Here is a 16,286-nt window from a genome sequence, read left to right on the forward strand (position 1 = left end):
ACGCATCTTCATGGATTATAAAATATTAAAAATCTTTAATTTTACTCACTGCATATTAAGCCCTCATCTTCCCCTTGAGGACAGTCAGTATGAAAATCACACACTCTTCGCTTCTCAATGCAGCCTCCAGAATGACAGTGAAGTGATGAGTATTTCTCACAGTCTGAACCCAAATCCAAATAATCATCACCTGTAGATATCCATAAAGATTTTGTGTCACATAAGAATAGACAAATAATGTTTAGTGCATCCATTTAAATAATTTAATGTAAAATACTAAAATAGGCAAATTCATTGTGATAAAGTAGAAATGCTCTACAGATGTAAGTAAGACATACAACACATTTGAATTAGATACTATTTGAGAATAATTAACTAGTCGTTACCCATGGCACAATCCTTCAACTCAAGTGAATCAAATGCCAGAAATCCAACTTCATGGCTGCTACAGGAAGAGTATTGCACTGTCACATGAAAAGGCTCATCTAAGCGGCCAATAACAGCCTCCAGCACCTCCCACTGCTGCCTGGGAAACACAAAAAGAAATGCTTTTAACAATCATTTTAGATCAGCCCAAAGGATGCAAAACATAATGGATATACAAGGTCGAAATCTTCTGCTGGCAAAATATACTCTATAATGTTCATAGGTCAGAATCAACCTGTTATGAATGAGCACAAGTAGGCAAACAGGCAGCGGATCCAAATGCAGTTTAAGATCCTTTAATGATAATACATGAGATATCCATCCAAAATACATGACGGAACCCAGAAAGGATCACAAGAAACAGAGGAGATAACACTTATCAACAACTCACACCGACAATAGTAGACCAGGGCTTAATACACAAACACAGGACCAAAGAGGATATCGAACACATCTGAACCAGGTAGACACTAATGAAAACACAGCATGATGGGAAATGGAGTCCTCTGGCAGATGAGTTGGCAGGTGAAGAAGCAGCTCTGGCAGATGGGGGCTCTGGCTGTAGCTATCTTGGGAGCTGACCTTGATATGGCAACCTACATATGCTGACTCAGACTGGAACATGGTAGCCATCTTGGGAATTGGCTCTGGCTGTGGCATGGAAGTGGTGATGACCACTGGACTTGCAATCATCAGTCCGTGGCATGGTGGCAATCCTGGTCGGCCGGACTCCGTGGCCACAGGAGCCCACAATCTACTGCACCCCCTCAAAGATCATTTGATGAATCTTGTAAATTCACAGTCCACTGCTCTGTTAAACTGAGCAACTCTCCAGTTTTAGACTAATAATATTGGCCCTCCTGCCTATTATAAGCAATTCATTTACACACATTAGACCCTTTAATGATAATCCACAGAGATACAAAATACATGACAGGACCGAGAAAGGATCACGAGAAACACAGGAGATAACACTTATCAACAACTCACACAGACAATATTAGGGCTTAATACACAAACACTGGACCAAAGAGGAAATGGAACACAGCTGAACCAGGTAGACACTAATGAAAGCACAGCATGATGGGAAATGGAGTCCATGACCAGAACAACAGGCAAGAACACAAAACACAGGAACGCCCTCTAAAGCCTCACAGTGGTGCAGGCAACCAGGCGTTACACAACCAGAAATTAACCGATGTTCAGAAGCATACAGAATATAGCTCATATTTGATTCTATGTCTCACCATATCTCAAGGTCACAGCATTGTACTAACATTATTACAGAACATTTATTTAACCGGAAAAAAAATCATAAAAAAACGTTCCTAGAATATTGTATTACATATTGAATTGTATTATATTAATATGTACATTAACTTAACATTAAACCTTTTTCAACAAATGTGTCAAAAATTACTGAGTTTAATTATTATGGTTAATTTTTGTTTTATTCTTCACATAGTTGCTTCGAGTATACTGACCTAAGATCAGTTTAGTAGTGTCTGAATATTGAGCTAAATAACTACGAGAGAGAGGCTTTGTGGAACTCATATTACAATATACGAATCTCTCAGCTACATGTAAGAGTGCTTCATTAAATGTACAGGAGCTTAAGTACAGTGGAAAGCTAATGCATTCAGTACAATACACAGATCTCTGAGGTGGATAGTATTATTAAGTATATGACTGATTTGTATAATACACCACACTCCATGGCGTAACTTCTATTAGGCTCAGATCCATACAGCCAAATACAGAAAGTAAAAGTTTATTAGCTACGTCATGATCATACAGGCTCGTTCCAAATTGCATTACATCACCATCTATTCCTAGCTATCTGTCAGAACCAATTACGCCAAAAGAAACATCAGGTCTTACTTTTAGAAACGAAATGCTTTCATCCATCTTCTGCGTGATGTGCCTAGCATAAGAAAATCAATACCAACTACATCTCCATAAGAAAAGTCTTTTGGTTGGCATTCATTTCTTGTGGGTACAGAATGCTGCTTTATACTATTCTGTGCGAAAGTAAAGTGCATATGTCATTGCTCTTTTTTATTTACTTTCAAATAAAGGCACTGCAAAAGTATGTTCCCATCTTATGATCTGTCAATCAGATCTGTCATTACATTACCATTATATTTAGATATTGCTGTGATATATATGTATATACATTTTGTAAAATCAGAATAAGCTTTACAAATGGAAGGTTTAAACAATATTTTTCATACTTGTTCAATAAACTACAAGAAATCTTCACACATGCATCTATGGACAGGCAATGTTAATTAAGACAGGTTTAAAGGTGGTAGGCAAATAAGGTCCCAGTAATAATAACTTATTGAAATATATATAAATTTGTCACCTGCCAGTTCCTTGTTCTTTGACTGTAAGGGCTATTGGTTTGATGACGGTGTGGTCGGTGTGTTTCACAAAGGCAGATACGTTTCCTGTATGTGGTTCTGGTTGGAAGCGAGCGAGACGGAGACGACACAGTGGCCCACTGCTGAGCACTACAGGACTGGTCAGGTGGAAACTACATCTGTCAGCAGCGAAATGAGTTGAGGTGGGCTTTAGTAACAGAAAATGACCTGTTGGAAGATAGAAAACTCTTACTGGACTGCCAGTGATTATACAGACAACTGATACATTGAAAAAATAATCAACCAGCTATTTTATAATGAAATTATTATCAATACCTTCTAATTTTCCAGTGGAATAATCTTTGTTTAGCTGGTCATCCCTCCCATTGGGACTGTGTTGCTGTGGTGATGTGACATTCCAGTCCCCTCCAGCACTCTGATTGGATAACGTCCACGAACATGGAGATTCGAAATCACAGAAGGAAACTGCGGAAGGATGAAGTAACACTATATTAGGGGGTTAAAGGGGCTCAAAACGCAATGGCAAAATAATGACTTAATCTTTAAATGCAGGACCAGCTTTTTATAGACGTACTAATCAAAACAGAGAAAGACTGATACATATTTATCAGCAATAATTCATAAATTCACCACCTTTTTTGTCATCTGATGCTTTTTTACCTAATCTATTTTTATTTGAAGTACCCCTGAGATTTTAAAATACAGCACATTTTAATAATAAAGTATCACATTTGTGTGTTCCTGGCTTCCTGCCATTGTTTATGGTCACATGACATGCACATTAACAAATAAAATGTTAAATTTTATTTTGATTGATTTTCACCTTTATTTGTTTTCATTTAACATAATTATTAGCTTTTCATTAAACTCGTAAACTCCCAGCTGTTCCTTTTACAAAAACAAGTTTGAGAAACCTTGAAGTAATTTAATGTTTAATGCACTTCATGTTATTGTTTATTTCACAATAACACAGGAAATCGTTCAAAAATCCTTCTAACATGCTGATTTGGAAGCTGATTTAGTAATTTTTTTCCATTATTATTATTATCAATGATGAAAGCAGTTGTTCTGCTTAATATTTTTGTGGAAACTGACTTTTAGGATTTTTTAGGATTCTTTGATAAATACATAGTTCAAACTAACAGCATTTATTAGAATTTATATTTTCCCGTAGCATTATACTGTCACTTCAGATCAATTTATTGCTTCCTTGCTGAAAAAAAGTAGTAATAATATATACATATACAATGATTTCCCTAAAATTACCCTTTCAAATATTATCTGTCAATAATTTAAAAAGGGAAAGAATAAAGCAACCCTGTTTGTAAACAGATTCTGGAGAAATTGGGTTCAGTGGTAGGATCACACTGGAAAGACCTCAAGAGAATGTAATTAAACTGTTTTTTTTTTGCTCCCTGTTCCTCTAAAGTAGGTCCAAAATGCTAAACTTTTCTAATAAAATTAAATAATGTCTGTTTGGACAAGAGAAGGAATATCTTGAGGGCTTTCTGTTTGTCATCAGGCATTCCAGTGGAAAAACACAGACAAGTTGTCTTTGGAATCATGTAAGGCTATTGATGAAGAAAGACCGCAATGAGGGAAACCACAAAAAGCCCCTCTGACATTCGACCGAAACATCTTCGGGAAGTGCCCTGAGTGGAATACTTAACCAGATCAATGTTTCTTCTCTGCACAGTGTGGTGACTGAAGTGACAAACTCCATTTAGGAAAAAATACGGTGAAACAAAAAGGAAGAAAACAACTGCAAAACAACTGTTGAAAGAAAATGGAACAAATAAATAATCAGTGATTTACACTCACTGTCTTCTACTGAACTGGAGTCGAGAGGATGTGGATGCGCTGGATCTTCTGCTGCTCTTTCCAAAAGAGCACAACTGCTCCTGACAACTGAGGAGAGACGAGAAGAATACAGGTCAAACACACCATCAGAGAAAGTCCTTGTTCTTTTATGACATGATGATTTAATAAATAATTTGGGCTTGATTATCTCTATGCTAGTAGCCAAAGAAGACCCAGGAAGCTTTATGACGTTTTATCAATGAAGCATTTATTTAGAACAGCAAGATGCAGTGTTCTAACAATCAGCAAACATTCCTAGCATATCTACATAGTTATGTGTCAAATAAATTAATAAAATAAAACATCAAATTAAACATTTAGCAACAGATTAATTTGAATCATTTTTTTTCTTATAAATTATATACAGTTTCTTGTTTTGCATAAGACATAGTTGAAACAACATCTTCCTTCAGTCCTTAGTCTCTAAAGTTTGCCTAAAATGTCAATGTTTCTTCTTGCAGATAGTGGCATATTACAGGGGAAAAAATAATAATTTTCCATATACAGGCATGAAGATCGTCAGCATTTGGTTTTAGGCATTTTACCGCGGGACATTTTATTATTTCAAGATCTAGAGAGGTTGCCATAGAAAAGCAAAAGAAAGAAAAGGAAAACTCAGCCCGTTCCATTATTAAAACAAAAATATTTAATGATAGTTCATTATCACAGCAATGGTTCCTTATAGTGTGCCAAAATCAGCTCTGTAATAAATATGCTTTGCCAATTATGACCCACACTTACACAATCGCTGGTGTACACTATTCCAGTCATGTCCCGACCTAAACCAGATCTGTCTGATGGGGTTTAATCTCCTTCCACTAAAATATTCCCTTGATTTCAATGGTGTCAACTGTATTGAGTTAACAAGAAAAGCTTCTGACGGAATGCTAATGAAGATGGGAAGCCATGAAGAAGAATTTGCAAAAACATATCACTGTCTTTAATGTTCAGGTTATCAGACGAACCAAATACTGCACAACCATCATTTTGTGACATTTATGATTATTAAATAGAAGATACGCTTGTCATAACAGATAAGTATGCCAATCTTTCTAGAAATATCTGTCAGTCTTGTGAACAGCTGAGGCACTTAAGTTTACTAGCAAGCCCTGAGAAATTGAAATACTGTAAACATACTTTTGAGCATGTGGAAAATATTTCTAAAGCCAATAAAATGGCAAATGAGTCATGCAAAAACAAATTCCTTGACCAATCAATGGTTATGGTAGATTCTGCACAAGAGCAAAAAACAGTGGCATTCTAAATCAAAGAGATGATGTTATAACCGATGACATGGGTGACACAAAGGCTTCCTTTTTTATCTGGAAATAGGGAAATAAACAGCCTGAGAAGATACTTAAAAAAAATCAATAAGGCAAATTTTAGCAACAAAGGCAACTATAAGTGTGTGTGTGTGTGTGTGTGGACTCAAATGGTCAAAAGGTCAAGATTCACAAATGCTCAATCACAGCCATATAGCCCATGGGGAATTTGTCATGTGATAAAATCATGTGATTTACAGCTAAATATACAAACAGACTGCCGCTGCCAAAAGTATCATTATGGGCAAGTTAGCTAAATTTCAAGCCTCATTAAAATTAACTGCAAATGAACATCCTATTTCCAGTAAATAGCAAAAAAAAAAAAGGGGTCTATTTTCACCAGATGAATTAGTCACACTCCCAGAAATAAACTAAATATAAGCACAGGCTAAGCAAATCAAAGAAAAATACAAGAAATCCCCAAATACTTTAAACTGAGCGTATAATTAGTCAACAAATACTGACTAATAAAGTATAAGTGCCAACGTTTCTATTAGTACTGTAAAAGAAAAAAAAAATGTTTACACTGTTTACAAGTCCTAGGCTGCCACTGAATAACGTAGTTCTGATGAAGAAATAGTTTTTGTCAGAGATTTGTCAAGTTCTGCCACGTCAGTGATACTGAATCTTTGAAAGATATTCTAGTGTTTAGTTCAAACACAACTGTCAAGAACAACTGTATTTACTTCAGTGAATATCAAAGTGGAGATACATACTTTAAAGTCTGTACTACAAAAAAAAGTATTGAACATGTCTGCCACTGGCTAGGCCTACTTTACTCAACATGCAATATTGGGGCTTGTTGTTACACAATATACAAGTTGCCACAATATAACTATAGACGTTTCACCAATATTCAAACAGTAAAAAAATAATATATTAAAAAAAAACAATTCATTAAAAAAAACATTGAGTTTTAATTCAGACTAAAGGTTGATGTTAGGCTGTCAATGAGTTTCTGTCAGCAGTTTTCAGTGTGTTCCGCACCGTCGGCGGTTTTTTGTCTGATTGAGCATGTTGAACTGAAACAGATCACTCTGATTGACTGTTCAGCTCAGTGAACCAGTGCACGAGAAAAAAAACGAAAGTAACGAAAGCGAACAAATAAACTCAAGAGGACACACGGAAGGCTGTTCTAACTTTACATAAACTAACTTAAGCATTTTAATACATGTCTATTTTCATAACAACACCTGATTATTACATTTTCTCTCAGCTCTTCTGCAGTCGCAGAACAGACTTGCTAGTTAGACACTTGGCAATAGACATTGAAGTTTGTTCAAGTGCAATTTTTTAGCCCAGGCGCACACAACACAACGCAACAACACAGTCCGTAGTTTTTTAGTGTCAGTTTGATTTGTCAAATATAATGTGGGCCAGACTTATGCTGATATGCCTGAACTGTGTTGATATTCATAAGTTTGGCCCTGTGAGATGAATTTCCATCCAGTTTGCTGATTTATTAAAGTATGTATGTGAAATAATGAATATCTGCACTACTGTGAGGAGCCAATAAACCATGAACAGTAGTAAACCATGCTGGTTTTTCAGTGAAGACTAAAACTAAGAAATCCTGAGGCATTACATGGAAATCCCTAAGGAATCTCTCATGTGTAATTCTATACTCATTTATAAAAGCTCAAGATTTAAGTTGTAACCTCAAGTTAACCTGCTTTTATCTAGGGGGTCCGTCCATCAGCAAGAGCAACTTATTTGCACTTATTTCTCTCTGCCAGGAGAGCACTCTGTGCTTGATTTGCATGTGTGACAGTCCTCTGATCCCTATCCAAGTGGTGAAGCATGGCATCTGGTCTACCTGTTCCGCCCAGTTTAGGAACATCTGACAGCTGGGTTTCGTTACACGCACACTCTCAGAAGAGTGCTGTCACTCCTCACCAACATGATACACACCACAGTGTACCCAGCTGACTCATCTGTGCTGAGAGAGTGCCCTAGTCTGCCCAAGCCTTATCCTACACTTTCTTCCTCTGAGAGGATAATGTCGACTCTTAATACTCTCTGTTTTAGCTGAGAGGCACAGGCAATCCTCACCACTAATGTCTGATGCTGTGGAGAAGCGGAGACATTCAATGTGGGTTTAAAGGGATCACACATTTTCAGATCTTGATATTATGTATCTAGGAGTCAGCTTATGAAGCAAGCAAAGTTTTTGCACCCAAAAAGTTCAGATATTTGTAATAATTAAAAATTTCAGTTTCTGACAAAAACACTCCATTTCAAGTGGTGTTACCTCGGAGAAATGTAAGTAAGTGGGCACTTCTGTGATTGGTGAACTTCAATGTACTGTATCCATGCACAGCATGTGACATGTTTTGATGCTCGAGATGGTAAGTGTTGTAACAGATTGCAGATGTTTGAACCAGACGCAGAAGAAAATGAACCAATGTAACTACAGTACAGTCACTGCAACACTCTGTTTCAGTGAGGTAACTGCTCTACCTTGTTAAAAATATATTGTCTGTGTATAGTTAAGACTACTACAACTATTAAAACTGATATAAAACTTTTATTATAACTAGTTGTCGACCTGCTTTATTTAAATTAAAATTAAATTTATCAAAAGCAACTTACAGAGCATTTAGGCTATCAATTTTTACCTATCATGTGTTCCCGGGGAATCAAACCCCCAACCTTGCGCAATGCTCTACCAATTGAGCTACAGGAACTATTTATTTGTATATAGAAAAGCCAACAGACAAATTGAGAATAATGAACAAAGCAGTCAGTTGTGAAATGAGGCAAAAAAAAAAACACACTCTTTAAATTGCTTAGGCATGTCATTAAAAATAAACTGATATTTAAAATTAAGAGGTGTATGCAGAGTTTTTGGTGCAGGGGTGTAGTTGGTCTACATTAAAGGACAGAACTATGTCAGACGGTCTTGATTTGCATATTAAAGGGTATGTAGAGAAAAAATATCAAACCCTTTCAAATCCTAGCATTTCTAAAGGGTGGGAAACAAAAATTCAGAGTTGACTACATGGAGCTTAGATACTTGCTAACATTGGTTTAACTGAAATCAAATAAGTCTATGTGGCATGTTTCAAATCAGAAAAAGTTTTTGAAAATCTGATTGCGTTATCCTTAATAAAGCTCAAGTATTTCATGCAATTCTTTTCTTCTTCTTTTTACACAAATACTAAACATTAATAGTATCTGTGTGTGTTTTTATATATATATATACAGAGAGAGAGAGAGAGAGAGAGAGAGAGACCTTGTGGAAAAAAAGTAGCATGCTGGTTGGGTCTGTTTGAAGCAAGGCAGCTGGTTTGAGCTGGTTTAATCCAGTCCTGACCAGCTTAAACCAGCTCAAACCAGCTGCCATGCTTCAAAACATACCTAACGATCATGCTGTTTTTTTCAACAGGGGCAGTTAAAGATAAAAAAAACATCTTACAGTCTTTTTCGAGACGTTCCTACCAACAATACAACTGCTGCCTGTGCAAATGAGCAACTATGTGTTTCAAAACCTGAAGAAGAGATATATGTAGGCTAACAATGAATGTATCAGCAACCGCCTCTCTCAACGTTCACAAGCCACTACTGCAACACTAAACCAGGCTGTCAGCACATATTTTCTCCATAAATGTAGCTTAATTGTAGCACTTAGCGAAGATCACAGAACATGCTTTTGGGTTTGTCTGGGGCTTTGAGGCAGTGCTGAGAGCATGAAGATGTGTTGCTATTTAGGTAAATAGAAGAGACACCAATTTAACTAATCATGGAAATAATTTGCTCTATCTGACACACTGAGAACCATCTGATCAATTTCTGATTTGAATACGCTAAGCATGACTGCATTTACAGTATTTGACCATTATATACAGCAAAACAGTAACATTTTGACATGTTATTACAATTTAAAATAACTGTTTTGTATTTTGTTATATTTAAATATATAAAATGCAAGATTTTATTATTATTGTTATTTTGCTCAATTTTCAGCAGCTATTACTCATGATTTTTCTGAAATCATTCTAATGTGCTGCCTTGTTGCCCAATTTATTATTATTATAAATGTTAAAAGCCCAAATGAACTCTCCATCCACCTCTGCAAACAATATGAGACATTATAGCCCTGACTTTTAGCCACAGATTTAGTTTCGTTCTGCATCCCTAAAGGAAATGAGCTGATAATGATGTGCATTATGTTCAAACTGAGCCCTACAATGAAGAACATTTGACTTTTAACAAAAAATATGGACAGCTGTATTAAAGAATAAAGAGTGAGAGTATGCAAGCCCACTTATCTGAGCCCCCATTCATAAGAGGCAAATCAGGCTTTTGGCATTTGCAATAATAATTGCATAATTGAATTTTTCTCGTAATTGGTTGCAACTAGGGTCAAATTATCAGAAGTAAGGGGTTTTAAGATATATTACATAGTACGTGGAGAAACATCCTACCCCCGTTTAAACCCTCAGCATTCATTTCCTGTCTGTAAAGTTCTATTATGCAGGGGACACTGATAAAAAGCAGGATGTTACTCTGTAGCCATTCTTTTGGTACCTGTAAAATGAATTTAATTTTGCACAGGACTTTACAGCTTTATCAGTAGAACATGGAAATGTGGTATCTCAGTGAAGCAAGGCGCAACCGATCATTGTGGGTTTAGCAAAGACGGGCCAGCACAACAGGAACAGTGACATGCTGCGGCTCACCAAATGTTAAAAGTGACCAACGAATTCAAGAGAGAAAAGATCAAACTGAGTTCTACTAAGAATTCTTAGAAAAAGAAAGTCATTTTCTGTCTGTGAAAATGAAAACATATTTAGGAAAAACATGACATTCAGATATTGATGCTGACAAACTGAAAGCAGCATTCATTTTGCTTTTAAAATAATTCAGTTCAGGCCCACACCATCTATCATGGGATTCAGCTCTGCTTGGACTAAAATCAATTAGAAGATTAAAAAAATAGCAGTACTAAACACACATGAGAGCAGTTGTGTCCCTTCGCTTTGGAGAGAGTCTGTTTTCATTCAGTCTTTTGTCCTGTTGCCAGATCACTGCAGAAAAGACTCTCTAGCATTTATAAGGGAAGATCCATCAAAGTCAAATGTTTCAAGTCTTTATTCCGACTGAAACAACTGTTTGTTATTGTAAGGAGCATATAGATAGCACACTATTAACAAGATAGCAAGAAAAAAAATTCTCACTGTATCTTCACAGACATGTTGTGATCACGTATGCAAGTGTTACACATAAAAACAAGGATATTAATGCTTTCATTCAGCAAGAATGCTTACAACCAATCAAGAGTGGCAATAAGACATTTATAATATTACCGAAAAAATATATATTTCAAAATTTGTTCATTTAAACTTTCTATTCATCAAAGAATCCTGAAAAAAATCATCATCAAAAAAATCATCATCATGTTCCCACGAAAAAATATTAAGTAGCACAATTGTTTCCAACACTGATAATAATAATAAAAAATCTTTCTTGATCACCAAAATCAGCAAATTAGAATGATTTCTGAAGGATCACGTGACACTGAAGACCGGAGTAATAGCTGCTGAAAATTAAGCTTTGCCATCAAAGGAATAAACTGCATTTAAAAATGGTTTATTTTAAGTTTTAACAATATTTCACAATATTATAGTTTTTATTGTCATTTTGTAATTTTCGTTCAATCTTAACGACCCCAAACTTAGTGTATATTGTAACAATGTATATTTGTGTATCACATCAGGCCTATATTTGTCATAAATAACTGAATATTGTTTCTTTTTTAATACATTGTTATATTTTTAATGTATTGGGATCAGTAAGATTTTTCATATTCTTAAAGAAGTTTCTTATTCTCATCAAGGCTGCATGTATTTGATTAAAAATAAAGAAAAAAACTGTGATATTGAGAAATATTATGCCAATTTTAAATAACACATACATAATACATCAAATTTCATTTATTTCTGTGATGCAAAGCTGAATTTTCATTTTAATTTATTTGCCATTTTTATGTTCTAAGTTTATATGTTGTGCCGTTTGTGCTACTTCCAACCTCTCCTTTTCCAATTATTGAATACACTGCAGTTCTTTTCACAACTCTATAAAAAAGGTTACCGCTAATTACTTCAGGGACCCTTATCAGATTTAATGCCATTGAGAGAACATCACTTGACACAGAATGTTCCTTATAATCATTCAATCATTAACTAGACCATATCTGAGCTGCTGATAACAATCTACACTGCCAGATGTCAAAAACATCAAGTGATTCATGGACTAATCGTATAAGGTTACCATGTTTGGGTCAGTCATACCAAAGGGATTTTCTGTTTTTTTCTGATGTGAAGGATGTATTTCAACACATCTTCACTGAACAGGAGTGGTACAAAAACTACATTTCAGATTCAACTGCTGCTCCACAGGTCTAAAACCACCTTAATATTGAGTCACTGAATGTCACAAGCCAAATGTCAACAACAGGACAAAGTCAAAACAGTCTCCTGACCGCATCAAAGAGAGGAGATGTCTACATACACAAGGCCATCTGGACTGCTGCTCCACGGGAATCAAAGTGTTTCATTATTATGTAGTAGGTGTGATAGACGTTCAGGGACACAGTAATTACAGGCTAATTGTGTGTCGCTGGCCCTCTTGAGACTGTTTAGATGGACCTTGTGTAACTCTTAGGAGCACTTCAAGTATCTGCCACTTTTCGTGGTGGTGACCCGTTTTTAGAGGCACGAATCCCCTGTTGTTGTACAGTGAGAACTAAACCATTTAAACCAATGTTTGAACCACAAGCAAGAAAAATTTACCATAATATGGAAAGACAGTAGTTGTAAACAAAATGACTTTTATCCCCCTTTAAGGCCTTCGTGCAACCTCGCTACAGCATGATTTTCTCCCATGACAAAAATAAATATTTAAAAATCATTCAAATGTGATTTTTGTGCAATATTGTTACGATTTTCTCCCCTTACAAAAAATGTAAAATACAGTATTGTTCAAAATAATAGCAGTACAATGTGACTAACCAGAATAATCAAGGTTTTTCGTATATTTTTTTATTGCTACGTGGCAATCAAGTTACCAGTAGGTTCAGTAGATTCTCAGAAAACAAATGAGACCCAGCATTCATGATATGCACGCTCTTAAGGCTGTGGAATTGGGCAATTAGTTGAATTAGTTGAAAGGGATGTGTTCAAAAAAATAGCAGTGTGGCATTCAATCACTGAGGTCATCAATTTTGTGAAGAAACAGGTGTGAATCAGGTGGCCCCTATTTAAGGATGAAGCCAACACTTGTTGAACATGCATTTGAAAGCTGAGGAAAATGGGTCGTTCAAGACATTGTTCAGAAGAACAGCGTACTTTGATTAAAAAGTTGATTAGAGAGGGGAAAACCTATAAAGAGGTGCAAAAAATGATAGGCTGTTCAGCTAAAATGATCTCCAATGCCTTAAAATGGAGAGCAAAACCAGAGAGACATGGAAGAAAACGGAAGACAACCATCAAAATGGATAGAAGAATAACCAGAATGGCAAAGGCTCAGCCAATGATCACCTCCAGGATGATCAAAGACAGTCTGGAGTTACCTGTAAGTACTGTGACAGTTAGAAGACGTCTGTGTGAAGCAAATCTATTTTCAAGAATCCCCCGCAAAGTCCCTCTGTTAAAAAAAAGGCATGTGCAGAAGAGGTTACAATTTGCCAAAGAACACATCAACTGGCCTAAAGAGAAATGGAGGAACATTTTGTGGACTGATGAGAGTAAAATTGTTCTTTTTGGGTCCAAGGGCCACAGGCAGTTTGTGAGACGACCCCCAAACTCTGAATTCAAGCCACAGTACACAGTGAAGACAGTGAAGCATGGAGGTGCAAGCATCATGATATGGGCATGTTTCTCCTACTATGGTGTTGGGCCTATTTATCGCATACCAGGGATCATGGATCAGTTTGCATATGTTAAAATACTTGAAGAGGTCATGTTGCTAATGCTAGCGTTACATGGCGACCAAGAGCTCCCAACACCGGGCCCTGAATCAAGAACCAAAGTTTCTTCCTGCCGTGTGACCTTGATAGTTCGGAATGGATTTCCCCTCGGGGAAAACCCCGTGGTCTTGAGCCACCACTGTAGGGGCCTCATGTGTAGGAGACCAAAAGGTATCACGTTGGACGCAGCTGCCATGAGCCCTAACAGTCTCTGAAACTGCTTGACAGTGAGTTACTGGCCTTCTCTGACTCTCTTGACTGAGGAAAGGATTGACTCGATCCAAGCAGGAGACATACGTGCCTGCATCGTGGTCCTATCCCACACTACACCTAGATAGGTGGTTCTCTGAACTGGAGAAAGTACACTCTTCTTGGCGTTCTGTCTCAAACCCAGCTCCCCCATATGGGCGAGAACGACACCTCGATGTCGAACCGCCATTTGCTCTGACTGAGCTAAAATCAACCAATCGTCGATATATGGCCTCCTTCCTTAATAGGGTATTCACTTCTTGTTCCATCACCAGAGCCTGCTGGGGGCCGACGACTGTCAGTGTAACCCCATTGGACCTCGGCGGTGGACGGCCGAACTGAATCCAATAGCCTCTTTCTACTGTGTGCAGGACCCATTGAGATACATTTGGCAGTAGTTTCCATGCTGCTAAATAATGTATTAAGGGAATCAGTCTCTCGAGACTGATCTCTGGTGTAAGAAGCATTCCCCGCGGTGGGTTCGCAGGTGGATCTGGCGGAGGGTATGGAGACGGGCCAGTCCTTATCTCCTTCCTCATCAGCCATATCCGGCGCCCAAACCCTGGGTCCACACATTCCAAATATTTTTTGGGAAGGTTTTTTTAATTTTTTTTATACAGAAGAAAAAGAAAAGAAAAACGTCTGAGGATTTCGAAATAAGCCAGGAGGAGACTGGTTTTCCTTTGCTAAAGTAAGGAAACTTTGTTTCCTTTGCTCCTACATTTCCCAGAGGCCCGCACAACACATACACCAGTGCATACAAAAGTGTTTATTACGTCTGAAATATGGATATTTATCTTACAAAAAGGCATGGATTCGCTGCAGGGGGCCATTATTCACCCCCCGGAGCTGTGTGAGGGACGTTTTATAACAGATGTGTGCACTTTATTTCACGTCTTCTGAACAGTTGACAACAAACACATGCTTACCCCATTGAAAGGCTTGGAAGAGCAAGGACAATTTTTTTTTTTTTTACAACTTTGATTCGATTATTCTGAAAGAGGAATGTCACAAACTGTATACCTAGGATGCTTCGAGGGTGAGTAGAAGATGGATGAATTTTCATTTTTCAGGTGAACTAACCCTTTAAAGTGCCGGTAAGAATACAAATGTAGTAAAACTCGGTTCGACCTTGCCATTTAGGACAATACGTAATCAGAAATCTGGGGGGTGCAGTCCAACATTCTGCTAGTATCCACTTGAGACGGCCTAATGCATATTTCATGTTGCTTGATCTGGCAAGCTGTAATGTGATTGGCTAGATTTATGCTAGCTTTGGCTTTTACCAGTCTGTCTCCCTTTATTTATGCCTATTAAATAATCAGTACTTTTGGGTTGATGGAAACTGTGGTTGTAAAGTTTCCACACATTCCAAATAATTTTTGGGAAGGTTTTTTTATTTTTTTTTATACAGCCACAGACCAACATTGCTGCAACGTTGAGTTTTTTCCCCCCTGATATTTCACTATTACATTAGTATTTAATGTGAAATGTTTCACATAAATCCACTGTGTAAAACAAAAGAAATTCTGTTTTTTTTTTCATGATACATGTCTGTTGGGTGGTTTTTTGCTACCACAATAATAATCTATCTTCTGATTCAGCATGGTTAGAAAATCTGCCAACAGAAGAAATGTAAAATAAATGACAATGCATCTGAACAAGACTGAACTTGGATCATAACTCCTACTTCTTTTCTAAAACAGTGACATTCACGGTCCCTAGATGGTTAAAACCCCTCAAGCTGACAGGGTAGACTCATAATACATGATATCAGAGAACTGCTTTCTCTCTTTAATGTTCATCAAAAAAGCTGAACATATTAGTATTATTACATACTGTAGTTGTTCGTACTCTGGGGAATTCCTGAGTCAGTCAGAAGTTATTTCATTTGGCTTGGAAAAAAAACATAAATAGATGAAAACTGAGAAGAGAATAGAGAAACCACTATAGAAAAAGAAAGGGAATGTAAAAGGCTAGAGGCATTATTCACCTACATACTTGTACGTGCCTTGAGTTACTTGAAAGCGGGTTTCAGTTTTTCCTCAGACTGACATCTGCTCATTTAATTTT

The 16,286-nt window shown here is 36.9% G+C and overlaps 1 protein-coding gene across 1 annotated transcript; it reads right to left on the bottom strand.

Annotated features, from left to right (window-relative positions):
- Positions 1-49: 49 nt before the first annotated feature.
- LOC113081909 (ALK tyrosine kinase receptor-like) lies at positions 50-14,271 on the bottom strand (the record flags this gene model as incomplete). Its single annotated transcript, XM_026253808.1, has 6 exons — positions 14,205-14,271; positions 4,635-4,721; positions 3,129-3,278; positions 2,795-3,020; positions 387-526; positions 50-190 (listed from the first exon to the last, which is right to left on the bottom strand). Coding segments are annotated over exons 1-6 (811 nt in total), but the record flags the coding sequence as incomplete, so codon positions are not given.
- Between the last annotated feature and the right edge of the window lie 2,015 nt (positions 14,272-16,286).

Source organism: Carassius auratus, unplaced genomic scaffold, assembly GCF_003368295.1.
Source record: "Carassius auratus strain Wakin unplaced genomic scaffold, ASM336829v1 scaf_tig00035291, whole genome shotgun sequence".
NCBI lineage: Eukaryota > Metazoa > Chordata > Actinopteri > Cypriniformes > Cyprinidae > Carassius > Carassius auratus.